At 41.0% G+C, this 15346-nt stretch overlaps 1 protein-coding gene across 1 annotated transcript in view; it reads left to right on the forward strand.

Moving 5' to 3' along the window:
- Nucleotides 1-1264: 1264 nt before the first annotated feature.
- Nucleotides 1265-15346, forward strand: part of PRR14L (proline rich 14 like) — a gene marked incomplete at both ends in the record, with an annotated part of 49169 nt that continues 35087 nt past the window's right edge. The window contains 2 exon segments of the mRNA XM_084253211.1: nt 1265-1738; nt 10319-10391. Coding sequence (XP_084109337.1) covers nt 1265-1738; nt 10319-10391 — 547 coding nt within the window.

Below are 15346 nucleotides of genomic sequence, written 5' to 3' on the forward strand. Positions count from 1 at the left end.
TTCCTATATGCATGTTGGCCAGAGGACTTTGCTGTCAGTGCCTCTCATGAATCCTTGTTATGAACTCTAAGTTGTAAATACTTCTTTTCTTTTCCCTTGTTTAGGGTTAGAGAAAGTATCAAGAATGAAGCATGCTGTATCATATCTGATTAGCCAGTTTCCTTCTTAGTCAGGTCAAAGTGAAGTTTGTTGTTGGAAATGTATACTTTTGGTAGACTAAACTAAAATGGAGAAGTTACCCAGCAGGAAACCTTGGTTCCAAGTCGACTATTCCCTGGGGGGTGGGGAGAAGTGTGGTGCAGTATGTTGTGCTTTGACTACTTTCATAATAAAGTATTATGAACTCCTGAGATATAAATATTTTAGCAAATGTAAGGAATAAAATATTCCCAAAACAGTGGGTACCTGTGGGGTGTCTTCGGGTGTCTTCCCCCTTTTCCTTAGTTGACCATGTAATATTTTAGGCAGGTCACTTGTAACCTCTTCAGGACTGCTGTTAGGATCTGTAATGAGAAGGTGATGGCTGCTCTACCTAGCTCACAGGATTATGTGAGAACCAAGAGTGGTATTTGTGGAAGCACTTGGAAAACCTCAAGATGCTGATCAAAAGTCGGGAAAGATTCTGCTGAAGCGCTGCTTTTGTAGTGTTTTGCACCAGCCTGGGTAGATAAAGCTTAAGTGTTTGGCAAACAGTAAAGGAATGGAATTCCATTTTCTCTATAGCTTTCGTAGGGAATTCTTCCTGAGGAAATGTGTCAAATTCTTCAAAGTTCCTAATATATATTTATTCAGCAAATATCTACTCAATACCTTGTGGTCCCGCACCTCTTCTAGACAGTGAGGATATAGCAGTGAACAAAACAGGTAAAGGTGATGCCTGACAAGTAGAAAACTTGTCTTTACCTGCTAATAGACATCAGGTCTGTCTTTGGATGTTTAGACTTGTTTCAGTCTCATCTGTGTTTGCTGGCCCTCCAGACTTAGAGAATTGTTCACAAGCAGTATTTGAGTTGAGATTAGAGAGCTGTCTATCAAAGGCTTAAGGTATTTATTTTTCCACAAATTCTCAGTCTATTGAGGAATTTTTGGTGCCAGATAATACTGGCATTTGAAGCAGAATTTATTGTCCTTGTTTTAGCCAGCTTGAGTTGAGACAGCTTTCTTCTACCCTCCAAGGTTTTAAACTTTTATCCCTTCCTTTGATTTGTGTCAGGGTGAACCGTTTGATGTAAAAGACTTGACTCCATAATCTACATCTGCCCTAATGCTGTCATCCGGAGTAGAGACTCAGCCAGTTCCACTTGATTCCTCCATGTCTGCCGTGGTACAGGAATTATACTCTGAACTCCCAGTAAGTGTCTCCAAAGAGCTTCATGCTGACCCCGAGCCAAGTGGGATTCCAGATGTAAAACTAAGAGCCTCGAGCGCTCTTTTAAGTCAGAGTAGGGCAGTGCCCTTGGAGCTGCAGAGGACTCATGCGGAAAGTTGTTGTGAAGAAACCTCTGAGACCTTGGATCATGGGGGTGAGCCTAGGCGGTGTGGGCTGGTGGACTCCACAGCAGGAGGCTCTGTGGCTTCTGGGATCTTGACTAGGGAAGAGAAAGCCAAGAGCATGGAGCTAAAGGTCTTCAGAAATCAAGGGGACCAGGAGAAAATTGTAAGACACCCCTGTGAGGGCACAAAGGAAGACCCACATCAACATTCCACAGCTGCTGAAGAAAAGATCAGCCCAAGTCAGGTAAGAAATGAGATCCTGATTTAGATGAGTGTGAATGACAGCTTTCCAGTGTAACACTTCACATGGTAAATACAGATGCTGACAGGTAGCTTATGATTTACTCTTGAACATTTCCAGATTGTTGACTGAGATGTTAACTTTTTTCTGATGATCTTTTAAAACATTGGTGTCACATAAGAAGCTTGAGGAGAGGAAGTGCTTCTGTAATGAAAAAGCGTCACTTCTCTGAAGCAGCCACTCTATATGGAATGTTGAGACTTTGTGATAGTTGTGTGTGATTTCTGCATCTGATGTTAAGAAATGAAGTATCCTTGTTCTTTAAGTTTTGGTAGTGTCATGATTGGGATTTAGTGAGATGTCACTTGAATCTTGTTGAGGGAAGCTCTTGAACCAGGTAGGGCTTCATAGGATGGATACCCTAAAGGAATCTCCGTATTTCAGAAGCTGTTCCATAGCTCTACAAATCTAGAAGCTTGACTTTTGATTTTTAGTGTATCGGAAGTGATTGTCTCCAAAGGATTGAATCATGTTAATCCACTTCATGAGAGTCTGGAATATAAATCAGAAAACTAGTTCTTTATTTAATTTATAATGAAAAATAGAATTACTTCATGGTAGAAATGGTCATACTGGTCAGTATGTCTTTCTGTAAGCAAGAGTTTGAAATTCGAATGGAGAGATTATTAGGTAGCCAAGCCTAAATATTAGTGTGCTGTGATAGCCTGATGAACCCAAATTCCTAAAGGAATATCCTTAAGTTTATAATTAAGTGCACTAGTAAACTTATTTTCTCCATTGGGTGGTCTTAGTCCAGATATTAGTAAGCTTTTTTTCTTCCTTTTTTATCCCCATTTATCACACATTTGTTTGAACGCTTACTACTTAAGGAACTTCTGGGGTTTCTACAATCAATCAAAGATATAATGGCACACAGGTCAATGCTATGGTGAGTGAGGGGAGTGGGGTGACAGATCTGAGGGGGGGGCACCAGGGTTGGGCAGTCACTCTGGCCCATCCACAACCACAGGGCATGATGACCAGCCTATAGCCCCCTCCCCGCTGCTACCACGCATACCTGGCAGCCTCTTTCATCCTGGGTTAACAGGATGAGCACCTGGCTTGTCGGATGCACTCAGAAATGTTGGATGTGAAGGAGGGAGAAAGCAAGCAGTAAGCTTTTTCTATAAAGGACCATGAAGTAAATATTTTAGGCTTTGCAGCCTGTATGGTCTCTGGCTAAACTACTGAAGTCTGCCTTTGTAGCATGAAAACAGATATTATAGGGAACATATAAATGAATGGGGATGTGACTGTTTCTCAATAAAACTTCATCAGACAGGTGCTGACCTGTGAGCTGTAGTTTACCCATCCCTACTAGACCCCCAAGTTCATATTCTATGGGCTTCCTAGATTAGGCTCTGCTCCTTCCAACTATTATATAATTCATTTCTTCATACAGGTTACAGGGCAGTTGGCTCTTGCAAATAATTAATAGTTGAATATGATACCACATTTTATGCTGTGAATACCTACCTGCCCTTAAAAATACAGTTAAATGAGGTAAAACTTCAGGATCTAAAAGCTCATTCTTGATTTGGTGGGTTGAATCTTAGATGAAAAGTTTCTTAATGTATTATTTGACATAAAATAAAAGCATGGGTAATTATATAAGTTATGAAGTATAATGAATACACACACAACTATCCAACCTAAAACTAGAAGATTACTGTCTCCCTTTTTTTTTTTTCCTAAAGCATTCCTATTCCTTCACCAAAGATAAATACTATTTTGTGTAAAGCAAAATGAAATTTAATAGTTACAAATGTAAGATTTTATACTTGGTTCCAAAAAGAGGAGGAACAATAAAAAGTATGGGGAAACTGAAAATCTGCAGGTTTTACCAGGTCTATTAGGATTGACATTGCTATATGATTGTCAGGAAAAGTCGTTTTGCTCTTAATATATGCGAACAGAGATGTGTTCGAGATTAGAGGTGGTAGGTGTACTCCCGTTATGTGCTGCTTAGTATTTCACTAGAGTATGACTTAACGATCCCACCTCTCTCCCCCCCAACATGTATATGACCTCAGGGTGCTGATGGAATGGGGGAGGAGAGTATGTCAAGAGGCAAGAAATATGTAAGGGTTCCTGACCAAAGTGTATCCTGTCCCATCCTCCCCCAGCTGAGCCTGGTGTCATTTATGGGAAGATTATAGAAAATTAAGAATTCACTCATGATAAAAATTCACATTAGGGCCTCCCCGGTGGCGAAGCAGGTTGAGCACAGTGCTGTGAAGCTGTCCACAGCCTCTGCAGTGCCGGTTTGATTCCAGGCCGGCCAGGGAGATTCCCACATGGCTCTACAGACCTCTCCTATCTCAACCGCTCCTCCCCTCATCAGTGTATTTCGGTCCTTCTGCCTATTCTGCTCCCTACTCTATCTCTGGTGGAATTTCTCATCCTCCCGCCTCTGGCCTGTACCCCAGTGCTTGTATAAATAAATAAATCTTTAAAAAAAAAATTCAGGGCCTCCCCTGGTGGCGCAGCGGTTGCGCTCTGGGCTGCGAGGCTGCCCGCAGCCTCTGCAGCGCTGGTTCATTCCCCGGCCGCCGGCAAGGGTCCCACAAAAAAAAAAAAATTCACACTAATAACTAAAACTGAAAGTACACCATTGGAAGCCACTTGTGGGGTGTGTCCTATAAAAGAGAGGAATCAAGAGAAATGAGAGAAGCTTTCAAGAATTTGGAGGACTGACTAGTAGAATTAGTTCTGTGGGGGCAGTTAGTTTCAGTGGAAGACCTGAGGCAGTAGGAGCACCTGATTATTGTTCTTGGGTCCCAGGACTCTGAAATCTAAATGCTACAGATTTCTTGGATAAACTAATATAGCACTTGCATACCATTTCAGAATATTTGTAGACCCTAGACATCCTTGTACCTCAAGATGAGAACTCTTTCTAGATAGGCAATACATCACAAACACAGATAAAGGACAACTTACAAATTGGGAGAACAGATTTACAACGAATAAAAGGCCTATTTCTCTAAAATATAAATTACTTTCAAATTGAGGAATAAAAACCCAATAAGAAATTGGGGGAGGGCCTCCCCGGTGGCGCAGCAGTTGAGCGCTCGGTTGCGAAGCTGCCCGTGGCCTCTGCGGCGCCGGTTCAATCCTCGGCTGCTTCCCGGCCACCGGAGGAGGGTCCCACATGGCGCGCAGACCTCTCCTGCCGCCCGCTGCTCCCCTCAGCAGTGTACTTCAGTCCTTCTGCCTGCTCTGCTCCCCGCTCTGGCTCTGGTGAATTCTCTCACCCTCCCGCGCTTCTGACTGTACCCAGTGCATGTATAAACAAAACAATCAAACAAATAAAATAAATAAATAAATGCCTCTATTTAAAAAAAAAAAAACATATGAAGAGCTGGTCAGCCTCATTCATAATTAGAGAAATGCAAATTTAAACAACCTGAGATATCACTTGGTTATCTCCCAAGTTGCAAAAGTGAAAAATTACAACTACATATCTAGCCAGCAAAGCAGTGAGAAAAAAACTATTATCATACTTTGATGGCAAGAATATAGAAGCCTTTCAGAAGAGGAATTTGTGTACACCTGACAAAACTACATCTGACAAAAATACATATGCCCTGAGGACCTACTGACTAGCACTTAGACTCTATCCTGGAGGATATACCTTCAACAGCGTAATACTTATAAACAAGGTTATCCTTTGCAGCATTGTTTTTTTTTTCCCATTTTTTTAAAGATTTATTTATTTATACAAGAACTGGGGTATAGGCCAGATACGCAGGAGGGTGAGAGGATTGTCCAGAGACAGAGCGGGGAACAGAACAGGCAGATTGACGAAATACACTGCTGAAGGGAGCAGCGGGCGAGACAAAAGAGGTCTGCTTCGCCATGTGGTATTCTCACCAGCCAGCTGGAATCAAACCCGTGCTACAGAGGCTGCGGACAGCTTCACAGTGCGGCGCTTAACCACCTGTGCCACCAGGAAGGCCCAGCATTGTTGCAAGATATTACTGTAAAAAATTTTAAAATGAGCAAAGCTTTGTTTATTATTGCAAAAATGTGCATGTAAGTGAGAAATTGAATAAATGATGATGTGTGGTATAGTCACATTTGGAGCACTATGAAGAACGAAGAACTCTATATATGGAATGATTTCCAAGTGCATCAGGGTCCCCAAAGTCACCTCCACATTTGGTGATTCACTAGAACTCGTGGGACTCAGGATGTTGTCATATATATAGCCAAGATTAATTACAGCAAAGGAGTATCAAACAATCAGCAAAGGTAAGAGAGGCATGCGGCAAAGTCCAGGGAAGGGTAGACTTCCATGAATGCGCTCAGAGTAGTCAAACTACTTCTGGGAACAGATAGTGACATGCAATGGTGCCTATCAGCAAAAATTTGTTAGAGCCTAGGTTTTTTACTAAGGGCTATCCGTAGGCATTCCCTGACTGGCATATAATAAAATTCCAGACTTACAGAAGGAAAGCAGGTATTCAGCATAAACCACAATGTTGTTTAGTTGTAGTGAGCTACTCTTTTCACTAGAGAATAATGGAAGCTCCAAAAATCTAAGTTCCCTTGCAAGCAGATTTTTCTAGAGATAACAGGTAGGCCTGCTGTGTTAACTCTTTTCTGCAAACTAGGGTAAGCAAAAAGAGCAAAGTGCAAGGGAATATCAGTTGTATACTTTCTCATGCAAGACGGAAGGACAGGATAGAAGGGATAAGAGGAAGCGACACTTCTGAATGCACTTTTTGGTATGGTTATGACTTCTTACTTGAAATATAGGCAATCAGGATATAGGGGGAAACCCACAATTGAATATAAACTAACAGATGACATTAACTATATTTAAAAGAATGAAACCACAGTAAGGGGGTGGAATACCGAATAAAAATAACCCAAGTAACTTTGGGGAAAAACCAGTATTTTGACTTTATACTCTTAAGATTAAACCCAAAAAAGAAAAAAAACATTTTAGTAAATTTGTTTTTCACATGCTATGTGGTTTAGTACCTAAACTACTTTGTGTGTATTCTACAATTGGCTGGGTAAATTTATTGTTGATAACGAGGCCAGGTTCTCACACAGAAGTTACAAATGGGTGTGGTGTGGGTCTGGGGCTAGAATGAACCCTGTGTTGTGGAATGGAAATTGGAATTACTAGTATGAACATAGGGTTTTAACAGATATATGAATGTATGTGTGTGGACATATAAGATAGGTCTAGAAACAGTGACACCTCATAGCAACAAACACACCTACTGTCTGAGTCTTGGTTTCTAGATATCTTCCAATTAAAGGAATGGAGACTGGAGAAAAGCTGTTCCAGTGCCAGAACAGGACAAATTACAAGATAATCCTGTAACAGTTTGTGGTGAAATGCTCAGAAAATTATGGAAACATCAGAACCGCACCGAAGCCAACTTGAAGGGGCTTCTGATTGCCAAGTTTGAGCTAATTTAAGCTTATAGCAAATAATGATGGAAATAAATTATAACCCAGAGGCTCAAACAAATGTCCACGAACCCATATTTATATAAAATAATTGAATAAATAACTTGAAAAGAAAAAGTATTCCAATTAATATAGAAGGAAATAAAAAGTTACCACTTGACAACCATCACAGAAATAATCATCTCAGTAAGAACTCAATGGATATTAAAACTGGTGGCTAAAAGTTTGAATAAGAAACAGAAATATGGGCCTCCCTGGTGGCGCAAAGATTTAAGATTCAACCTGTGAAGCTATCTGCAGCCACTGAGGCATGAGTTCGATCCCTGGCCAGGGAGATGCCCACATGGCACAGCAGACCTTTCCTACCTGATCCCCTTAGCAGTGTATTTCAGTCAGTCTGCCTGTTCTGCTCCCCACTCTATCGCTGGTGAATACTCTCACCCTCCACACCTTTGGCCTGTACCCCAGTTCTTGTATGCATAAGTAAATAAATCTTTAAAAAAAAAATCAAACAAATATTAATAGTAGCTTCACAATGGAGACACCTGGCAGACCCTACCCGAACCAACTGATGGAAGTTCACTTGTCAAGGAATGAGGTACCTCATTGCACCTCAGTGCCGTGTGCCTTCTGAGATGATGCACTGAGAAGACCCAGCATCACTTGTGTAGGACGCCCATTCCCATAATGTATACCAGCATCTAATCCTGAGGAAACATGTGGCTGAGATCAAGAGAATTTTCAAAAGTGTCAAGGTCATGAAAACCGAATAACCTAAGGCACCATCACTGTTTAAAACAAAGGAGACATAACGGCTAAATGCAAGTGGAACCTGAATTAGACCCTGGTTCTAAAAACATTCTGGGGCCATTCACAAGATTTGAATAAGATCTGTAGATAATAGAGTAGTATTAATTTATTTTTTTTAATTTTTTTTTTTTTGTTTCTAGAGGCATGTTGTTATTTATTTATTTATTTTATTTGTTTGTTTACTTATACAAGCACTGAGTACAGTCAGAAGCGCGGGACAGTGAGAGAATTCGCCAGAGCCAGAGCAGGGAACAGAGCAGGCAGGCTAACGAGAAACACTGCTGAGGGGAGCAGCGGGCAGCAGTAGAGGTCTGCGTGCCATGTGGGACCCTTGCCCAGTGGCCGAGGATCGAACTGGCGTTGCAGAGGCTGCGGGCAGCTTTGCAACCCAGCGCTCAAAACTGCTGCGCCACCAAGGGAGGCCCTTGCCATGGCTCTTTAGTCTGACATTTCCTTAGTTCATGACCTTGACACTTTAGGACTTTTGAAGTGTTCAGGCCATTTGTTTGGTACAATTTTTCTCAATTTGGATTTGTCTGACTAGATTCTGGTTATACATTTTGGGGGCAGGCATCCCACAGAAGTGATGGGGGGTTGTCTTCATATATCTTCTCAGGAACCACATGACTTTGAGGTGCCTCATTTCTGCACAGGTGGATTTCCATCACTTGGTTCATGTCAGGTGGGGTCTGCCAGGGTTTCCCACTGTGAAGTTGCTATTTTTCCCTTTGTAATTACTAAAGTCTCTTGGGAGATATTTTGAAACTACGTAAATATTTGTTTCTTATTCAAATTTATAGCCACTATTTTTAACATCCATTGGTGATGCTTGCTTGAAATAATTTTTACTGTGGTAGTTGCCAAATGATGATTTCTTAATTCTGTCTTTCCTTCTATGGTAAGTAAGAGCTGTCTCTGCTTCCATGTACAAATAAGTTCTGTCTGGCATCATACTAGAATTCATACTCTTTTTTTTTTCCCCAAAGATTTATTTTTATTTATTTATGCATATAAGAACTGGGGTTCATGCCAGAGGTGCGGGGTGCTGGGGAAGGTGAGAGGATTCTGGGGAGGGTGCTGGGGAAGGTGAGAGACAGAGTGGGAGCAAAACAGGCAGATCCACTGAAATACATTGCTGAGGGGAGCAGTGGGTGAGTCAGAAGAGGTCTGTTGTGCCATGTGGGTCAGCTCTCTGGCCAGGGATCGAATTCATGCCATAGTGCCTGGTGATAGCTTGGTGGCACTGAGACTTTAACCCCTATGGCCCCCAGGATTCATACTCTTTTTGTATGTTCATGTTCTACAAAACTTAAAGTTTTCAACAGAAAAAGATTAGTCCTACTTCATATATGATAGTTCACACTAGTCCTTGTCTCTGTCTTCTAATACCAATGTTTTGTTTCTGCCTATGTCCATTGGTATTTGTCATTGCTTTTATCTTCCCTCCCTCTCCTGGGTTCTGTTTCCACCTCAGAACTTGCTTAGGGCCCAAATGGCATTTACCTGTTATTTTTTTTTTTAAATAAGTGCTGTAGAAATCAGTAAATTATTAAAAGTTATAGCAATGATTTCATTATCTGCAGCTTTAGATGAATGCTATGACAGAGTCTTCTACTTCCAATTAAATTAATGTGTAAAAATTTTTAAACCTTAGGATGAGGAAAAATGTGACCCAGAGGAAAGTTTAGTGCAAGCAGCCATCTTCAGTTGATGAACCTGGTTGCAAACCTGATAGACCCTTACCTCGTGGGGCTTCAAGCCAGTTGCTACCCCAGGGTGCACACAGCCTTTTCCCATTGTTCTAGTTTCTGCTGTAGGAGGAAACTGCTTATCATTGATAGTGTTCTCCCTTATGCCCTTCTCTGATGAAGGAGAATGAAAGGAAAAACTTCTAAAAGTTTGGGAAGAGAATGCGTATATGATAGCTAGCATGATTAGGGACTAGGATATATCCAATATCCTGATACTTTCTTTTCAGATGAAGTGAAGATTACATTCCAGCATTTTTTTTTCTTGATTCAGAATTATTTGTAGGGTTCTGTTTGTATCTTCAGGTCAGCAATTTAAACCTCTAGTATTGTCCAGACCTTGAGAGGCCTGGCTTTTCAAGTCCAGACCCTAGAGAAGTAGCAGTTTTATTGATTGTGTTTCTCATATTTGAGATTTCCTTCAGTTCCAAATTTTTGTGACTGGTAACAAATTTCCTGGAATGACAAAGAAGTTGATGTTCATGAATCAAGTGTCTCAGAATCCTCTGACTGTTGGATTTTCTTTTTGCAGGAGGGCCTCCTGATGCAGTCTAGCAAAGAACTTCCATGCACAAACCTCCCTGAAGATTGTCTGAGGAGCAAAGGTATTTATTTCGATCAAATCTTACTTTTTCCACTTAAATTACAACCACTGTTTTGGTCTACAGTTTCCATTTTGAATTGGGAATGTACCAGTTATTGTTCCTGCCTTTCCAGATGGACTAAACTATAGAAGTTCTTGATATTGCCGATGGGTATAGTTGAAGACTCCTACTAGTAGCAGCAGTGCCTTATTTTGGGTCATCATTTGCTTCCCACATAGTTTTTCAAAAATGAGTCTCTGTTAACAGTGCGTTAGGGCCTCCCCGGTGGCGCAGCGGTTGAGCGCTGGGTGGCGAAGCTGCCCGCAGCCTCTGCAGCGCTGGTTCGATCCCCGGCTGCTCCCTGGCCACCGGATGAGGGTCCCACGTGGCGTGCAGACCTCTCTTGTCGCCTGCTGCTCCCCTCAGCAATGTACTTCGGTCCTTCTGCCTGCTCTGCTCCGTCCTAGCTCTGGTGAATTCTCTCACCCTCCCGCGCTTCTGACTGTACCCAGTGCTTGTATAAATAAATAAATAAATCTTTAAGAAAAAAAGATGGCATCTACTTAAAAAAAAAAAGTGTGTTGAACCCTTATTATAGTTTTTATTTTGTATAACTGGCTGCCTTTTTGGAAGGGATAACATGGACCACAGAAGGCCCTACCCAGCACAGTTGTTCAGCACTGTGGCAGTACTTCATCATCTTGTTCTCTTGGCAGGGACGGGAAAAAGTGTTCACTCCAGGTCACTTTGAGAATTTTCAGAGCAGTTTCATTTCCATTAACTCACTTTGCTGCTCAAAGCAATGGTTGGATATAGACATCTGAGATAGTACCTATAGTTTGAGTTATTGATTAATTGAAGAGGAATTTGAGGCTCAGTAGAAAGAACAGCTGAGGCTGAATTCACCTACACCACCCCTACCCTCCCACGGGGGAGGTTCCCTCAGCCTAGCTTGATCCAATCACATCCCCAAGGTACCAGGAGGGTGACGTTTGTATATGAAGAGGAGTATCTGTTCAAGAAGTGCCATCTGAGGGCAAGAAGATCTGAAAGAAATGCCCAGACTGGGACCCAGTGATAACACAAAATGCTCCCAAACCTCGGGTTGGAGACCTGGACAAAAAGGAGCATCTGGTGCCTTCTGATCTCACTGTCAGTTCTATTTCTTGATCCAGAAGCGAATTCATCTTTGAGTTGAGGATATCTTGTTTTTCTTTGTCACCAATGTCATTCCACCCACCAGTGCCACAATGGGTCAGTTATACCAGGTGCACCATGAAGACTTCTTTCTATATAGTGCCTGTGAAGCTGCTACCCCTGAGGTGTGGAGGGGGGGTCCCATTCTGCAAAGAGACAGGTGGCTCCTCTTCCTTCAGGCTCAAACACCACCTCCCTTCAGCCCCTCTTCACAGGAGGGTATTGAGGGAAATGGCTTATAGCACCTTTTCTTTCTCCTTTCTTCCCCCTTTCTCTACCACCTTTCTCATTCTCCTTCAGACTTCTTGATCGTCAGTCTCTTTCAGATCCAATGATTGTTTGGTTTCTGTTCCCTTTGTAGCTGCCCAGAAAGCTCAGAACCCCAACAGTTCCTTCCACCACTTTTTGAGGGGTAGATTGAAAGGACGGAAATTGTAGGAGGATTGTAGGGGTTGGTAGGAGGCACATCAATAAAGAGGAAACCACCAAAAAAAAAAAGAAATAATAGATGAGCCAAGGTTATTCTCCTATCCCTATCCCAGGCTAAAACTCATCTTAGGTATTGTAGAGAGGACTATGTGTATGCAGCTAAGGTTAATAACACAGAATGATCAGAAGAACCTCAAAAGAAAGAAGATATAGCAAATACATTTAATTTTATGAACATTTTGTGTCTATGATGCAGCATCAGATTTGACTCTGCTTCTTGGCAACCTAAAAGGAAGCACAAACTTATGAGAAAAGAAGACTTGTCCCACCTGCTTCCTGGTGCTGGAAATTTTCTCTCTGGCTCTCAGTTGACTGGCCAGTTTAGATTAAAGCTGTAAAGATGAGAGTTTCACTTTGTACATTAGCCTCACCTGGTTCTTAGGGCTTTGATGCTGTTTAAAACCCTCCTATCATCCCCTCACCTCCACCAAGATCGTTTTAGTGGAGTTCAAGTATTGCTATATTGAGTCTTTGATATCTTTTTTTTTTTTTTTTTAAGATTTATTTATTTATTTATACAAGCACTGGGTACAGTCAAAAGTGCGGGAGGGTGAGAGAATTCACTAGAGCCAGAGCAGGGAGCAGAACAGGTAGAGTGACAAAGTACACTGCTGAGGGGAGCAGCGGGCAGCAGAAGAGGTCTGTGCGCCATGTGGGATCCTCGCCCGGCGGCCGGGGATGGAACTGGTGCTGCAGAGGCTGCAGGCAGCTTCGCAACCCAGAGCTCAACCACAGCGCCACCGGGGAGGCCTGAGTCTTTGATATCTTTTCACCCACATCTTAGCGCAAAATGTATGAACTACACTTTCATTTATCCACTGAAATTTAATTTTTTTTTAATATGGATAAATTTGACAGATTGAACTGACCTTTCCAATAGAAAAAGCAGACTTATTTTCTGTGAGGAAATCTGCTTTCTCAGACTTAACTGTGATTGCTCTCCACCTAAAAAGCTGGCCTACATTTGATATGGATAAGATGAGCTCCTCTGAAAAGTGTCCTCAGATAAACTGCTTTATGACACTTTCCTTACTGCCCTAATATTTTTCTTTAATGACTTAAATTGGTAAAATGTGTTGTTTTATTTTTTCCCCAAAGCCATGTGTGAGGTTGTCCCATTTGATAAGGTAGCAACTCTATTACAGAGTTTTTAGCAACAATGACCTCATCGCTGGTTGGGATACATTCTTCTATTCATTTCTCTGAGAACTTCCCAAGGTGTCCCTGTGTTACACAATAGAAGACATGTTCACCTGTCCACAGTCCCAGCCAGTCATAAGGCAGAAAGGAAGGTTCTGCAAGGTATATCTAGTAGGCTTTGAGCCCTCGGAGCATAAGTAGAACATGTCACCACCATGGAATTGAGTCAAACAATTGCATTTGCTCTACCATAATGTGACCAGTGTTTCAGCTTACTTAGCCACAGTCCAGATCAAAGATCTGGGGCTTTCCTGGTGGCGCAGGGGTTAAAAAAAAAGATCAAAGATCTACTAATTTAAAAGATTCTTGACTAAATAGAAAGCAGGACTTCTTCTACCAAGTAGGGACTCTGAGAATCTCGCCTTAGTGCCTTGCATAGTAAATAGTTTGGGGATGGGTGAAGAGTTTGCGTTTTCCTGAGCAGGTAAGATGAGGTTAGGTATACAAGGATAGTGCTGGAACAGAGAGGGAAGACCCAGAATATACACAAATAATTTGATGAATACTATAGAGTTTAAAGAGATAAACTACAACTATTTGGAGTATTTATGCTTAGAATTAATGAATATGATTGAATTGTCTAAGGTGATATGAAGGCTACTTCCAAAAACATACTTCCAAAAAAGTGTGGTATTAGGATTTTGTGACTGCCTCTTAGTCAGTGTTTGTTATCTGTGCAAACTTATGGAATCCAGTATATATCCATTTAATATTTGCTTACTCCAAATATCTCAAATTCTGTGTCCTAGCACGTAGTTTTCAAGTTTATCATTTTAACTAATCTCAGGTCCAGTAAAATAAGAATCAAAGAAAACAGAGCAAAGGAAATACACTTTTCCTTTAAATGGCAGGCACTGTACCAGATGGTGTTTAACATGTATTTTTTAATTTAATCCTCAGAATTACACTAAGGTAAGTGTACTTCTCCCCTTTCTCACAGAGGAGGAAGTTGAGGCTCTGAGAGGTAAGTAACATCATAGAACCAAATTGGCTTGGCTTCAGAGTCACTGCTTTTAGTACCTGTTGAGAAACGAATAGGAAAGCCCTAGAAGACATTCATAACGGTAATTGTTGTTTGTCCTGACTGTATTTATTAATTCCACAAATATTTATTAAGTGCTTTTATATAGCAGTTATGTTCCAGTAGGTATTATTAGATCTTGATTTGTTTTATCTGTTTGCAGGTGTCCTGTTAACATATGTGCATGCATACAGATGTGTGTGTGTTTAGCTTTGGGTTTGATTTCTAAAATGGTGGGGTGAAATTTTTTTGTAGATTAACAAGTTTGGGTAACTTCATACTATATCATATATCTATTATTTCAGAGAAACTATACAGTAGAACTCATTTGTGAATTTATTTACATTCTGCTTAGAAAGATTTTTTTTGCTTGTTTTTTAATGTTTCATAATGGAAATTTTCAGATTTATTCAAAAGTGGAAAAGAGTGTACTCAGGTACCTATCACTTAACTTTAGTAAGTTACCAACTCGTGAACAAGCTTGTAGAGAAGCAATTATCGCAATAATTGAGTTCATGGCTAATAATTCAGTTTACAAATTAACTTTTTATGTGTAATTGTTCTTTTTCAAAGGTATCTTTACTTATGACTTATTTTGTATTTATTGTCATGGTTATCTAGTAGTATAAACTGTTACATTGTGAATCTATTAATGTTTTAGAATAGAGGCTTCTTAAAACTGAGCCATGTTTCCATGTTGTCTTCAACAGTCCAGTTAAATAAGTATATTTAAGTAAGTAACATTTAGGAAAAGGTATTCATTCAAAATTACTTGTTTCTACCTGGTACAGTATTGGCCCTTGGTTTTTTATATATATATGCGTGCACACATACACATACGTATATACACATACACACATACATAAACATAAATGTATGTAAAAGATTTGTTTTTATTTATACATACAAGAACTGGGGTGTAGGACAGAGGTTCAGGGGGTGAGCGGATTCACCAGAGACAGATTGGGGAGCAGAACAGGTGGATTGACCAAAATACACTGCTGAGAGGAGGAGCGGGTGAGACAGGAGAGGTCTGCTGCACCATGTGGGTTAGCTCCCTCGCTGGGGA

The sequence above is a fragment of the Talpa europaea genome, assembly GCF_964194135.1.
Source record: "Talpa europaea genome assembly, chromosome: 14".
Classification (NCBI taxonomy): domain Eukaryota; kingdom Metazoa; phylum Chordata; class Mammalia; order Eulipotyphla; family Talpidae; genus Talpa; species Talpa europaea.